This window comes from Oncorhynchus kisutch, linkage group LG27 (assembly GCF_002021735.2).
Source record: "Oncorhynchus kisutch isolate 150728-3 linkage group LG27, Okis_V2, whole genome shotgun sequence".
NCBI classification, from domain to species: Eukaryota; Metazoa; Chordata; class Actinopteri; order Salmoniformes; family Salmonidae; genus Oncorhynchus; species Oncorhynchus kisutch.
The window spans coordinates 20,041,771-20,057,142 of record NC_034200.2 but is presented as its reverse complement, the minus strand read 5'-3'; the positions used below and the strand labels follow the sequence as shown (position 1 = coordinate 20,057,142).

The window sequence follows — 15,372 nt, the reverse complement described above, 5'->3', positions numbered from 1 at the left end:
ATGGGTATTATTACTCATACTGTGGTACTTTGATGCTACATACATTGTTGGACTTATAAATTAATATGCACCTATTGATTCTTCAAGAATATATATATATATATATATATATATTTTTTTTACCAAAACAGTATTAAGCTTTTAAAAGGATTGCCCCTTTAACTCTTCAACATTACCGAAGTCTGGTGAAATCATAGAGATAGATAGAGGACTCTTAGTGCCCAGAAAATTGATTTACCACGGGAAGCAGCGTTGAGCACTTCCACAATTTTCAAGTAGTCAATTGGGTGGAACTTCCTATAGTTTGAGGAAGGATCACATGATTCCATCCGGGTCATCAGGAGGGATCAGCTAATTCATTATACTTGTGAGTAAACTTTCCAACTGCAGGTTGCAGTAAATTGCCATCCGTGGCTTTATACCTGTTTAAACACCACTCTGCAGGTGGCAGTATGGACCCTTTCAGTTTGTTTGCCAACTCATATAAGTGGAAGACGAAGAAAATTGACTACTTTAAAATGGAGAGCGCTGCCCATGCTCTCACAGAAGTCTTAATGGGACAGATACAATGATGCGGTGTCTATCTAAGTTGATGGGTGCGATATATCAGTCACTGAGCTAAATTGACTTTTGCGAGGAGCGTTATCAGAGCAGCCAGTCAAACAACTCTCTATGCCTGACTGCATCACAACTGCGGATAACGTTCAAGACTCTCATTAGACACATAGTGGTTGACGAGAATAAAACATTCTAGTGCCCTTACTTGGAAGCTTCTCCGATACGCAAAAGAAAGGTACTTTTGTGGTATTCTCAACAACGCGTGTTTTCCTGAAAGAATATTCAACAAGTGAACCAAGAATGATTCCACCACCCAGTCCAGGGCTCACCGACACAAGATGCCGCGGTCAGACCGAGACGAACCGGGGAGCCACTGCGCTTCTTCTGGACAACATCAAAACCCCAATCAGGACCGAGTCATTTAAGGAACTATACAACGTTATACCTGGCAAAGAGCTAGGCAGGTGAGTTGAACATTGTAGCTAGTAGGTTAACCGGTTGGACCTTAAAAACATACAGTAGTCCAACAAAAAATAGCAATTATCTACCTGGGTGTATAAATGCTCATGTTCCAACGTGGGATACTTTGTAGATCATAGTGCTTGGTTGTCATTTTCAATCTATGTTCAATGTGGCACCATCCATTGGATGTATGAATATGTTTTCATTTATTTATCAAGGATGTGCATTTTGTTTTTTAATATGCATTTGACATTGCACCAGATGGCAAACCAAATTCTCATCTGTAATCCCTGGTTTCAAATGAAAACCGTCAGGATGGCAAATATATTTGCATTAAAGATACAGTAGATGCCCAATGACCAGTCCCTTTCCCCAGCTGTGAGTGCAAGACTGGCAAGTGAGTCTAGCCTTTCACATACAAAACATTAAGAGAACTGAAGCAAGCTATAGTACGTAGTGGCACAGGAGATTTTGTCTATGCAAAAGTATGGACAAAAGCCTTTCAACTAACCTATTCCAAAACCATGGGCACTCATAGATAGGTGTACTGTTATGTATTTATCATTTGTTCATTGTTTTATCTGGATATCCGAGACAAGGTATAGTAGCACAATATTTGCCCATGTGCAGGGTTGCACATATTGGGGAATATTCAGAGGTGGAGACTTTCTGTGGGAATTAATGGGAATATATGGGAATTAATATTAATACCATTTTAAATATAGATGTTTTTAGCATTGGATATATTTACCATATCATATGGAGACAGAAACATAAACATTTGACCTTATCATAAGTATACATAATTGCAAATGATAATCCTTACAATAGAAAAAAAACTAGTTACGAATTGAACTTTTAATTAAATTAGTTTACTCTTCACATGGGATGATTTCACTGAACAACAAAAGGGAATATTGAATGATCCATCGCATCTCCCAAAAATGTTTTCAACATACATCTGTAAAATGATAGTCTAGAATCTAAAGCTTTGGTTGTCTTCCCCTCAGGCTTCCATGTCTTGTCCCTGGACCTCCTCAATGTCCACTTCTTAAACATCAGACTCAGAGGCCTCATCTTTGCTGTCACTTTCCAACTTAGCTGATGCGATATGTTGGCACGACTGCCATATTGTATCTCCATCCCAAAGCCCTTGCTTGGAAGTGTACTTCGCCAGATTGCCAAGAACCTTGCCCTCATCCATGCCAAGGTGGTGAGACACGGTAGTGCCTTGTTGATCTCTGGATGTTCTTGCCAGCATAGTTGGTGTCCCACATGTACGCTGCGGTGTGTATGGGCTTCAGACATAAGTCTTCACGTTTTTTTATTTCAGAACTGCAGTTTCCTCTGCATGGCGCAACAGTGAAGTGGGCAGAGCAGTATGGATTTCTTCTCTTACATCTGCAAGAAGAGTCTGAATATCAGACAGGATGGCATTGTCACCCTCAATCTGTGCAATGGCTACTGGTATAGGTTTCAGGAGTTTCGGGCTGCTTACCACTCTCCCAAAATACATCACCCAGGAGGATCATCTTAATGGGGCTTTCCATATCGGCAGACAGTGATATGGCCATTTCTTGGAGAGACTCCTTCCCTTCCAGGAGACTGTCAAACATGATGACAACACCACCCCAATGGGTGTTGCTGGGCAGCTTCAATGTGGTGCTCTTATTCTTCTCACTTTGCTTGGTGAGGTAGATTGCTGCTATAACTTGATGACCCTTCACATACCTAACCATTTCCTTGGCTCTCTTGAAGAGTGTATCCATTGTTTTCAGTGGCATGATGTCCTTGAGGAGCAGGTTCAATGCAGGAGCAGCACAGCCAATGAGTATGATGTGAGGGTAGGACTCCTCCACTTTAGACCAAGCAGCCATCATGTTTGCAGCATTGTCTGTCACCAGTGCAAATACCTAATGTGGTGCAAGGTCATTGATGACTGCCTTTAGCACATTTGCAATGTAGAGACCAGTGTCTATTGTCACTTGTGTCTGCTCTTGTAGAATACTGGTTTAGGGGTGAAGATGTAGTTACTTATTCCTTGCCCATGAACATTCGACCAGAGATTATTGCAATACAGTCTGCTATCTCAATGATTTGCTTGAGCTTCACTTGAACTCTGTATCCAGCAAATGAGTAGATAAAGCATGTCTGGTTGGAGGGGTATATGCTGGGCGAAGAACATTCAGTAATTTCTTCCAATACACATTGCCTGTGGGCATCAGAGGTGAACCAGTTGCAGACACAGCTCGAGCAAGACATTCATCAGCATTTCTCTGACTATGTTCCTCCATTGAGTCAAAAAAACTTCTGATTCCAGGAGGACCATGAGCTGTTGCTATTGATAAGGTGTCTTTTCATCATAATTGTCACCTCGAATAGAAGTAGAGGGACTTATGTCGGAGGTTGTGCGCGCTGAGGGAACTTTATGCACTTGGCCAGATGACTCTGCATCTTTGTTGCATTCTTCACATAGGATTTTGCACATGTTCACAGCTTTTCCTTCTACATTAGTTGCAGTGAAATGTCTCCATAGATCAGATAGTGCCCGTGGCATTTTCCTGTAACAATTAGATGAAAATAAATGTAAAAAATACAATTCCATGTACAGATAAAATAGTTAAGCAGTTCGATTAAACAACTACTTTGTAAGATACATTGTTTAAATGAAACGTGTATGGAAACGGGTGAATTAACACTCAGTTAGCAGGCTCAAGCAAGCTAAACCCCACATGGTAGCAAAAACTAACTAGAAGAAATTGTTAAGTTAAATGATTTAAACACACTGTGCTGTAAGCTATATGTACTATTTACTAGTTAACAAAAAATCCTCCATGTCATATTCACCCCACCCAGTATTGTAATTCAAACTTACCAGAAAGCATGTAGTTCTTGGCTCAGTGTAGTAGTGTGGGCTCCATAGCATCTCATTAGTGTGCAAGATCTTGAGAATCAGCTTTGATGGAAGAATGCACTGTGCATGCAGTGGTGCATTTCCATTGAATTGGGGATAGTTTAACCAAAATATGCCACAAAACCTAGACTTGCCTTGCATATCCCACAAAAAAGGTTTTTGATGAATTTAAGCAAAATTCCCAGACTTAACTTCCCATGGAAAATTTCCAGAAAATGTCTGACCCTTTGCAACCCAATCCATGTGTAACTTGTTCAGTTGTAAACTAGTTGGCCAAGTCCAATACTACTGTAAATGAATTTCCTTATGTGCACTATGCAGAAAATTGGTCTGCCATTTCGTGGTTGCTAAAATTCTAATAGTATGCCTAATTTCAGTTTGACAAAAAAAGTAGTGTGGAGAATTATTATATCATCTAAACTGCTGTGACATATCTTTTCCATAACCAAAAATATTGTATTTTCAGCTACACACAAGCCAAAGTATATGGACACCCCTTCAAATTAGTAGATTTAGCTATTTCAGCCACACCCGTTGCTGACAGGTGTATACAATTGAGCACACAGCCATGCAATCTCCATAGACAGACATTGGCAGTAGAATGGCCTTACTGAGTGACTTTAACGTGGCACCATCATAGGATGTCACCTTTTCAACAAATGTCTGCCCTGCTAAAGCTGCCCCGGTCAACTGTTAGTGATGTTATTGTGAAGTGGAAACGTCTAGGAGTAACAACCGGCTCAGCCGTGAAGTGGTAGGCCACACAAGCTCACAGAACGGGACCACAGAGTGCTGAAGTGCGTAAAAAATCGTCTCCTCGGTTGCAACACTCACTACAGAGTTCCAAACTACCTCTGGAAGCAATGTCAGCACAAGAACTGTTTGCCGGGAGCTTCATGAAATGGGTTTACATGGCCAAGCAGCCACACACAAGCCAAAGATCACCATGCGCAATACTAAGCATTGGCTGGAGTGGTGTAAAGCTCGCTGCCATTGGACTATGGGGCAGTGGAAAAGTGCTCTCTGGAGTGAGGAATAACTTTTCACCATCTGGAATTCTGGCAGACGAATCTGGGTTTGGCGGATGCCAGGAGAACGCGACCTGTCCAAATGCATAGTGCCAACTGTAAAGTTTGGTGGAGGGGGATTTTTTTTTCATGGTTCGGGCTAGGCCCCTTAGTTCCAGTGAAGGGAAATCTTAATGCTACAGTATACAATGACATTCTAGATGATTCTGTGCTTCCAACTTTGTGGCAACAGTTCACATACTTTTGGTCATGTAGTGTATTTGAAGGTGTACAAAAGTAAAAGACACAAACAAAACTTAAAAATGTGAAGCATAGAAATGGCACACATATAATAGATCTACCAATTTGACTAATCTCTCTCATTGAAAACAAGTCTCTCACATTTCCCTGCTAAACTGTCTGAGATGTAGGTAATGTAGTTGGAGCCAGACCTCCTGAGGCTGCATGGGTATACCTTTTTTACCTGGAGATGTTGGGCAAACACACGGGTGACTTTTATCATTAGAGCTCTTCTGTGATCATTTAGATCAAAGTTGTCTATTAGGTAATAGCTAGCAGCAAGTTAATTTATGAAAATTATAAATCAAACAGACATGACTAGGGCCGGGAGTTTGGGGTCACTCTTTGAGGCACTGCTTTTTACTAGCGAATTTGGGGGATAGCCCCGACCGCGACTCGAACCCGTATTCAGCGACAGTCAAGCAAACAGTTTTGAGGGAGTGTGCAGTTGGCATGCTGACTGCAGGAATGTCCACAAAAGCTGTTGCCAGATAATTTTATGTTAATTTCTCTACCATAAGCCGCCTCCAACATTGTTTTTAGAGAATTTGGCAGTACGTCCAACCGGCCTCGCAACCGCATACCACATGTACCCACGCCAGGCCAGGATCTCCACATCTGACTTCTTTACCTGCGGGATCATCTGAGACCAGCCACTAGGAAAGCTGATGAAACTGTGGATTTGCACAATCGAAGAATTTCTGCACAAACTGTCAGAAACCGTCTCCGGGAAGCTCATCTGCGTGCTCATCGCCCTCACCAGTCTGATAACTGACTAAAGTGGGCAAACTTCAATGGCCACTGGCACGCTGGAGAACTGTGCTCTTCACGGATGAATCCCAGTTTCAACTGTACCGGGCAGATGGCAGACAGTGTGTATGGCATCGTGTGGGTGGTTTTCTGAACAAAGTGGTGGCAGTGTGGTATTTTATCGATGGCAATTTGAATGCAGAGATACTGTGACGAGACCCTGAGGCCCATTGTTGTGTCTTGAAAGGAGTGGGTCCACAGTCCTCAATCAACAGCCTGGTCAACTCTGTGAAGGAGATGTCACACTACATGAGGCAAATGGTGATCACACCAAATACTAACTGGTTTTCTGATCCATGACCATACCTTTTCTTAAGGCATCCGTGACCAACATGCCCATTTGTATTCTATTTGAAATCCAAAAATAAACATAACATGCCAACAATTTCAAAGATTTTACTGAGTTACAGTTCATTAGGCCCTAGTGTACAATGTTATTGATCCTCAGTTTTCTCCTATCACAGCCATTAAAATCTGCAACTGTTGTAAAGTCACCATTGGTCTCGTGGTGAAATATCTGAGTAGTTTCCTCCTTCTCTGGCAACTGAGTTAAGGATGCCTCTCTTTGGGTGTATTGATACACCATCCAAAGTGTAATTTTAATAACTTCACCCAATGTCAGCTTTTGTTTCTTTTTTTCCCTACCCATCTACAAATATGCGAGGCAATGGAAAACCTCCCTGTGTTTGAAATATACTGCTTGACTGAGGGACCTTACAATTATCTGTATGTGTGGGGTACCGAGATGAGGTGGTCATTCATAAATTATGTTAAACACTTGCACACCAAGTGAGGTCATGAAACGTATTATGTGACTTGTTAAGCATATTTTTACTTATTTAGGCTTGCCATAACAAAGGGGTTGAATACTTATTGACTCAAGACATTCAGCTTTTTCATTTTTTTATTAATATGTAAAAATGTCAACTTAATTACAATTTGACATTATGGTGTGTGTGTGTGTGTGTGTGTGTGTAGGCCAGTGAACAACAATCAAATACATTTTTAATTCCGGCTGAACACAACATGTGAAAAAGTTGTAATACTTTCTGAAGGGCTGTGTAAGTGGAGGCTCCTCAGGGGAGGACCCTTAGTGACTTTCAGAAATGTTTTAATAGTGAAATGTTAGTTATCCTTTTTAGATACATTTATACTAAATACATTCACTTCACCAAATAATAAATTAAAAACATTTTTGCAATGGTCTACAGTAGCCTCAACAGCACTCACTGGGATAACACCGGTGTAGCCGGAGGAAAACTAGTTTCTGTCCTCCTCTGGGTACATTGACTTCAATACAAAACCTAGGAGGCTCCTGATTCTCACCCCTTCCATAGACTTACACAATAATTATGATAGGTTGGAGGACGTCCTCCAATCAGAGCACTTGCAGCATGAACTGACGTTGTCCACTCAATCAAATGATTAGAGAATTAAGCTATTACTGAAGCATAAGCTACAGCTAGCTAACAATGAAGTGCATAAAATGTGGTGAGTAGTTGACTCAGACAATAGTTGAACAGATTAATTTCTTCAAAAATAGAGATGAGCTCTGTGTGCCAAGGTAAGCTTTTATTAATTTATTGCCACTGGGTTTCCTAATGCGTTAGTTCTAGTAGCTAGGTTGACTGATGTAGGCTGTGTAGCTGTTACCAGTTATGATATGAAAGTTTTGCTTTAGACCGCTGATGTGTTGCACTGTAATCCACAAGCGAAGTGAAGAGGAGACTGATCAAAGGCTGCTATGAAAGTGAACTGTGTTTGAATGTGATCATGTGTGTATTCATTCCGCAGATTCTGTTAAAACATTTCTGATACGGAATGAAACTGAGACAAACAAACATACCTGAATTTGACCAATAGAAACTCTTGTTTGCAACTGTTGGACTAATGATTACACCCCAGATCATCTAGATGCAGGCAAGACTGTGCAAGACGATATTGAATGTGTCAATGTCTGTCAACTTGATTACTCAAATGTTCTCTCTACCTGTGCACCTAAGTTGTAAATATTCATTCATAGGCTAGGTTGTACCAACCTCATGATGTGTATAGGAAAAATGTGTGTATCACGTAGTAGGCTAAACCTATCAATGTTACATTGAGCTGGGTGAATGTAATATGAATGACAGGCATCCAATATGCTGTCATAGAAATAAGGCCATGCTCGTATTAAACGGCACTGAGCGCTGGGTTTGTGTGTCCTAACAGGAAAATCAAGTTTTTGACTGCACTGGAACTTTTGAGATTCACAAAGCTATGCCTCCCCTGACTTAGGCAATCCCCCTCGCCAAACACACACGCACAACCAGATTTAATGGAGACACCTGTTCCCTACTAAAGACATGAATGGGTTTATCAGCAGCAGCAAGGGTTAACAACGTCAGCCTGGGTTAAAGGCTAAAGACACTCCGCTTTGAATAACTGGATTAAGGGATTCAGGCATGCATGGCACTACTCTGAACTTGCTACCATATTATTATGTATTGAGGTTATAGTATTGGGCATGGTTGATGGCGACTTCCTTGTCTGTTACAGTCCTTGACATGTTATACAGTGCCTTGCGAAAGTATGCGGCCCCCTTGAACTTTGACCTTTTGCCACATTTCAGGCTTCAAACATAAAGATATAAAACTGTATATTTTTGTGAAGAATCAACAAGTGGGACACAATCATGAAGCAGAACGACATTTATTGGATATTTCAAACTTTTTTTAACAAATCAAAAACTGAGAAATTGGGCGTGCAAAATTATTCAGCCCCCTTAAGTTAATACTTTGTAGCGCCACCTTTTGCTGCGATTACAGCTGTAAGTCGCTTGGGGTATGTCTCTATCAGTTTTGCACATCGAGAGACTGAAATCTTTTCCCATTCCTCCTTGCAAAACCGCTCGAGCTCAGTGAGGTTGGATGGAGAGCATTTGAACAGCAGTTTTCAGTTCTTTCCACAGATTCTTTATTGGATTCAGGTCTGGACTTTGACTTGGCCATTCTAACACCTGGATATGTTTATTTTTGAACCATTCCATTGTAGATTTTGCTTTATGTTTTGGATCATTGTCTTGTTGGAAGACAAATCTCCATCCCAGTCTCAGGTCTTTTGCAGACTCCATCAGGTTCTTCCAGAATGGTCCTGTATTTGGCTCCATCCATCTTCCCATTAATTTTAACCATCTTCCCTGTCCCTGCTGAAGAAAAGCAGGCCCAAACCATGATGCTGCCACCACCATGTTTGACAGTGGGGATGGTGTGTTCAGGGTGATGGCTGTGTTGCTTTTACGCCACACATAACGTTTAGCATTGTTGCCAAAAAGTTCAATTTTGGTTTCATCTGACCAGAGCACCTTCTTCCACATGTTTGGTGTGTCTCCCAGGTGGCTTGTGGCAAACTTTAAACGACACTTTTTATGGATATCTTTAAGAAATGGCTTTCTTCTTGCCACTCTTCCATAAAGGCCAGATTTGTGCAATATACGACTGATTGTTGTCCTATGGACAGAGTCTCCCACCTCAGCTGTAGATCTCTGCAGTTCATCCAGAGTGATCATGGGCCTCTTGGCTGCATCTCTGAGCAGTCTTCTCCTTGTATGAGCTGAAAGTTTAGAGGGACGGCCAGGTCTTGGTAGATTTGCAGTGGTCTGATACTCCTTCCATTTCAATATTATCGCTTGCACAGTGCTCCTTGGGATGTTTAAAGCTTGGGAAATCTTTTTGTATCCAAATCCGGCTTTAAACTTCTTCACAACAGTATCTCGGACCTGCCTGGTGTGTTCCTTGTTCTTCATGATGCTCTCTGCGCTTTTAACGGACCTCTGAGACTATTACAGTGCAGGTGCATTTATACGGAGACTTGATTACACACAGGTGGATTGTATTTATCATCATTAGTCATTTAGGTCAACATTGGATCATTCAGAGATCCTCACTGAACTTCTGGAGAGTTTGCTGCACTGAAAGTAAAGGGGCTGAATAATTTTGCACGCCCAATTTTTTTTGATTTGTTAAAGTTTGAAATATCCAATAAATGTCGTTCCACTTCATGATTGTGTCCCACTTGTTGTTGATTCTTCACAAAAAAAAAAAGTTTTATCTTTATGTTTGAAGCCTGAAATGTGGCAAAAGGTCGCAAAGTTCAAGGGGGCCGAATACTTTCGCAAGGCACTGTATGTAACGAGGCAAGTCAGTTAAGAACAAATTCTTGTTGACAATGATTGCCTACCCCAGCTAAACCCGGACAACGCTGGTCCAATTGTGCGCTGCGATATTGGACTTCCAATCATGGCCGGTTGTGATACAGCCTTGAATCGAACCAGGGTCTGTTGTGATGCTTCTAGCACTTAGAACAGTGCCCTAGACCGCTGCATCACTCGGGAGCCCTAATGTGTAGGTCTATGTATGAAGGCATAGTTTGCTGAATCTCACTGCATGTGAGGGTAGAGGTAGTCAATGGAACATCAAGCCCAGAGCCAAAACATGACCGCTAGCCAGCCAATAATACTGTATGAGGTCATTGATTAACACAGCATGGCTCTCTGTCTGGACACTGGGTCATTTAAAAGTGGGTCATTTTAAAATCAATGGTTGGGTGAGCTTGAAGGTCGTCTTTGTTTTACTAATGATTTTAACGAATATGAAAATGCAGGGAGAAGGCATATTCAGTGACCATGACAACAATTGATGGCCGTTTCACCCTATTGCCCATATTTTCCCTCTACGTCTACCTGCATTCAGGTGTAAGGATTCTAGTAAAGGGAGGACAAAGCAGTGTGATGTAAATTACTAACTTGATTATCCACCAAGATGCGTAATCACCATCAACAATCACTTTCGTATCACTGTAGTTGGCTTTCTCAAACAGATTCATTACTATTTAGTCACACACTGTAGTCCTTTTTTATTTTTATCCTTATATCGTAGGGGGAAGTTTGCTCATTTAAGGCCGGTACTTCAATATTTTTAACGTTAAGTTCCCCATCTGTCTCCAGGGGAAAGTTTGCCATAGTGAAAATGTGCATGGAGAAGAGCACAGGGACAGAGTATGCAGCCAAGTTCCTGAAGAAGCGAAGGAAGGGTCAGGACTGCAGAGTGGAGGTGCTCCACGAGATCGCTGTGCTGGAGCTCACCAACACTAGCCACAGAATTATCAACCTGCACCAAGTCTACGAGACCCTGACAGAGATGGTCCTGGTGCTCGAGTAGTAAGTATTACTACAAACAGCTGTTTGTGTGTACACCTATTCACTTTTAACGTTGTCTGTGTGTGTGCGCACCTGCCAGCATGACATCTTCAAGCTCACTAGCGATGTCAAGCTCTGGTTCTGATCTCCAGCTTTGCTCTGCTAAGAAGAGCAGCTTGCAGAAAGTCGTCACTCGCGTTCCTAACGATGAATACCACAATCCCCACTGCAGGGAATCGGCGAGTCAGTTGGAAAAACTGTGCAGTGAGTTGGAAAGACCACCGGTCTCCCTCTGCCTGAGTAGGAGGGTAATCCAGCTAACACTAAACCCCGCTGTAGCGTCTGTCATGCTTTGCTGACTAGAGTAGAGCAGGCTAGAGGGATGTCAGAACCCTGCTGCTTCTTACTACCATTGGGACCAGCTGCTCATCTACTAACTTTGCACTAGAGTGACTAGTTTTTTTCTATAAGACTTATGACAACATTGTGTTGAAGGCATTCCAGACATTGAATAGTTTGAAGGGTTATTGTTTTGTAACTTTTATTTATTTTTATTCTCCATATTAACAGGGAACTTTGCCTTAAATTTGCCTATCGAATTGAAAGTGCACGTTCAATGGTGCCGTATCTGTTCACTGGCCCATGGTGGCACTCCAATGACTAATTCATGACCAGTCCAATCAATGAATGCACAAATCTAAGAGGAGATATATGAAATACTATGAGAATTGAATGCCATCAGAGACATGGAATTGTGGTTCAATAGGATAAATATCAGGATGAGTGTACTGTGAGTTGTTTTGGGGCTGCTGTATGTGTTTTCTGTGCTTCAGATGATTGTCAACTGAGTAGGTCAATGGCAGTACTCACTCTGAGATATTTATAGTTCTGACCAGATTACATTTTGTTTGTTGTATTCATGTTTTAATCTTCTCCTTTTGAAGGTGCCCAGTGAGTGAAAGCTTGGCTCTCTGCCCTATTGAGTGGTCTGTCCGCATGAGAAAATCAAAACAGAAATGCTCTGAGAAAGGGTAATTGTGAGTTGAGATCTCATACTATTTGGCTTGGTCAGAGACTTCTACATTACAATAAATAATGGGGCATTCTCCACTTTGGTAGGAAATGGAGCGGAACTGCTGTTTTTGTTTGGTATTGATAATTATCTATGATCTGAATGGGGCTAGAGATGTCATTTGCAAATGACACTTGGTTGTTTTTGTAGATATTCTGGGGGCATAGCAGTCAGATCAATCAGGAAGTGGGCAGGTTGGGATAGGGGGATAGCGGAGCTCTGTTCAGGCACCGAGGGGCTGCAGAGGGAGGGAGCGACCCAGAGCGGAGTGGGATCTCTTTAGTTCTGTCAGATGACACATGAGGAGCTGGAGGATGGCTGCTGTGCAATAGGAAGTTCATCACCTTGGCTGCCTGGACCAGAGGAAAAACACACGCCTCTCTGCGAACACGCATCAACCGCAATACAGTCACGCTTGTGTGCATGCACTGACCTCTATACACTCACATGCTCGTGTGCACACACCTACCTCACTGCTCATACTCCACCCTCAATTTTAATTCCGTTGAGGCTCTTTTTCTGTCCTTGAAACTAGTAAACAAATGAGAAATTGAACCGCTTTGAACTGGGATACCAGAGTGAGAATCAGGTCATTGGCTGAGCTGTTTGTCTCACTGGAGTTGGAGACCAAATACTGGTCATCCTCTCACATTGTCTATAAACAGGGGCAAAGAGGACAGCTAAGGACACTGTTTTGTCTAAATTTGAAATTTGTACCTCATTAATTTCAGAAACACTGTTTTGAGTTTTATTTTACTTAGACCATATTGTTGAATGAACTCTATTCTTCAGTTTAAATTATGGATCGCCGCATAGGTGTTGATTATGTAGAGAGACTGTTAGTATCCTCTTCATCTTTTCCACTACAGTGTCCTCAGGGACATTTTCCATCATTCCAATAAACCACTCTCACTCGGCTGTGTGTCTGTGTCCATAGTGCGGCGGGAGGGGAGATCTTTAACCAGTGTGTTGCCGAGAGAGACGAGGCCTTCACCCAGGAGGAGGTCAAATGGTTAATGAGACAGATCCTGGAGGGTGTGGCCTTCCTACACAGGAACAACATTGTCCACCTGGACCTCAAGGTGCATAGTATGATGCTGTATTTGTGACATCTGACTGATTTTTTTATTTTATTTTTGTTCTCCATTTTAGCATTCTGTTTAAACATTTTGGAAAGAAAGGTCAGATTAAATGGTTCTCCATAACATCATGACAGAATGAACAGAGGAAAGGCTGAACGATTCAATGATCCTCATCCACTGTCCCATTGAATGGTCTTGTCCCTCAGCCTCAGAATATCCTGCTGACCAGTGCCTGTCCTCTGGGGGATATAAAGATAGTGGACTTTGGCCTTTCCAGAAGGCTGTGTCAGAACCAGGAGCTCAGGGAGATCATGGGCACACCAGAGTATGTCGGTGAGTGATAACCCCTTTTGATTGTATTTTTATTGAACTTACTTACATTGACTCAAACAACTTGGATGATCACGTCTTACTTTAGCAAAAATATTCACTGTTTCTCTTGTTTGCAGCCCCAGAGATTCTAAATTATGAACCAATCAGCACAGCAACTGACATGTGGTAAGATGAGTAAAATCTCAACCTATATGTTTGACTTAGTGATGACAGGTTCCATTTCTTTCAATGGCAACAGATAATTTGGTATGCTATGTCTTGCGAACCAAGGAGCATAGGGGTGTTGGCCTACATGATGTTGACGGGGACTTCACCATTTCTTGGAGAAGACAAGCAGGAGACTTTCCTCAACATCTCCCAGATCAACATTGACTACACAGAGAATGAACTCCAGGACCTCTCAGCCATCCACTTCATCCAGTCACTCCTCATCAAAGAGCCCAAGTGAGATTATCCCAAACCAATATTGTTATTATTCACAAATTATTCGTTTTAGCGATTTTGGTAGTTCCTAGGTAGATTTTCCACCCCAATTGAAGACCTTGATAAAAGCATAACAGTGAATTTCATACTCTTGATTTATTGAAAATGTAACAGAAAACAGGATACTGAGCCATCCCTCTCTATCCTGTGTAAAGGTCTCGTGCCACTGCTGAAGAGTGCCTGAGGCATCATTGGCTCCAGGAGCAAGCCCAGAAGAAGACTGAAGAGAATATCACCAGTGAGATCTGCCAATGGGAACATGACAAGTCTGCCCCCCCTTCCTCATTATCCTCAGAGGAGGAAGGTCCTGTGGTAGAGGAGCTGATGGTAGTAGCAGCCTACACCATAGGTCCGTGCCGGCCAACGGTGCCCAACCCAGAGACTCTGTTTCCGGATGCGAAGGCTGTCTCTAAGCGGTTCACGTTCGAGGAGCCACGCTGCTCCCTACAGAAGACCATCTTCTGATAGAAGGGTAGGCCTATAAGCACTCCAACTGTAGATGGGATCTTTACTGATTGGTGTGTGGTAAACAATTTACAAGTCTCCACTCACAAGCCAAACTATGTCTGCATCACATTTTTATTAATTTTAAAACAATTTTAATGAACTACTGACGTTTTGTTTGCCATTCTTTCACATTCGGTCAATGTTGTTCATGTTCTGCTTGTTTATCATTCTTTTCCTAATATTCATGCAGTACGTTCAGCTTTCATGAGTACAATTGTTCATCATAACTTCAATTAATCTATATCACTGATTATTTCCATGTCTTATATATTTCATTTTCACTGATTAATTAGGACATTACTATTTATTCACAATCATACATCATAGTGCAATAGAACACTATGGGAGACATTTTCTGGTCGCACAGATTGTGTATAGTACAACTGGAACCAATGACAAAATTATTTTTTCCAAGTGCCGGCTATAAAGATATGATGGCTTTGTACTAAGCAATTACATTGTTAATTTGCTCTTTACAGTACCTTCATTCTCCTAAGGCATGTACATATTGCTCAGGACAGCACTGTTTATAATGAATGTGCATGACATGTAATGCATAAATGGCACTTATTTCCTTGTACAATGTATGTAAATGTCTTGAGGATGTACAAAGCATCAATAAACATTGGTCAAAGCAATGGTATTTCTGTGGTGATTTTAAACCAGGA

The 15,372-nt window shown here is 41.7% G+C and overlaps 1 protein-coding gene across 1 annotated transcript; it reads left to right on the top strand.

Moving 5' to 3' along the window:
- Nucleotides 1-510: 510 nt before the first annotated feature.
- On the top strand, nucleotides 511-15,342 carry LOC109871546 (serine/threonine-protein kinase 17A). The gene is made up of 7 exons (XM_020462433.2): nucleotides 511-1,022; nucleotides 11,036-11,248; nucleotides 13,237-13,381; nucleotides 13,588-13,714; nucleotides 13,831-13,879; nucleotides 13,985-14,158; nucleotides 14,353-15,342. Exons 1-7 carry the CDS (start codon nucleotides 859-861, stop codon nucleotides 14,660-14,662), a joined length of 1,182 nt encoding a protein of 393 aa, XP_020318022.1. The 5' UTR covers nucleotides 511-858; the 3' UTR covers nucleotides 14,663-15,342.
- The last annotated feature ends 30 nt before the right edge of the window (nucleotides 15,343-15,372 follow it).

Bases quoted from the DNA above. Each gene is read 5' to 3' on its own strand.
- LOC109871546 (XM_020462433.2), top strand. From the start codon at position 859: ATGATTCCACCACCCAGTCCAGGGCTCACCGACACAAGATGCCGCGGT. The intron at 13,715-13,830 runs GTGAGTGATAAC...TCTTGTTTGCAG, and splicing joins GGGCACACCAGAGTATGTCG to CCCCAGAGATTCTAAATTAT. The intron at 14,159-14,352 runs GTGAGATTATCC...TCCTGTGTAAAG, and splicing joins CTCCTCATCAAAGAGCCCAA to GTCTCGTGCCACTGCTGAAG.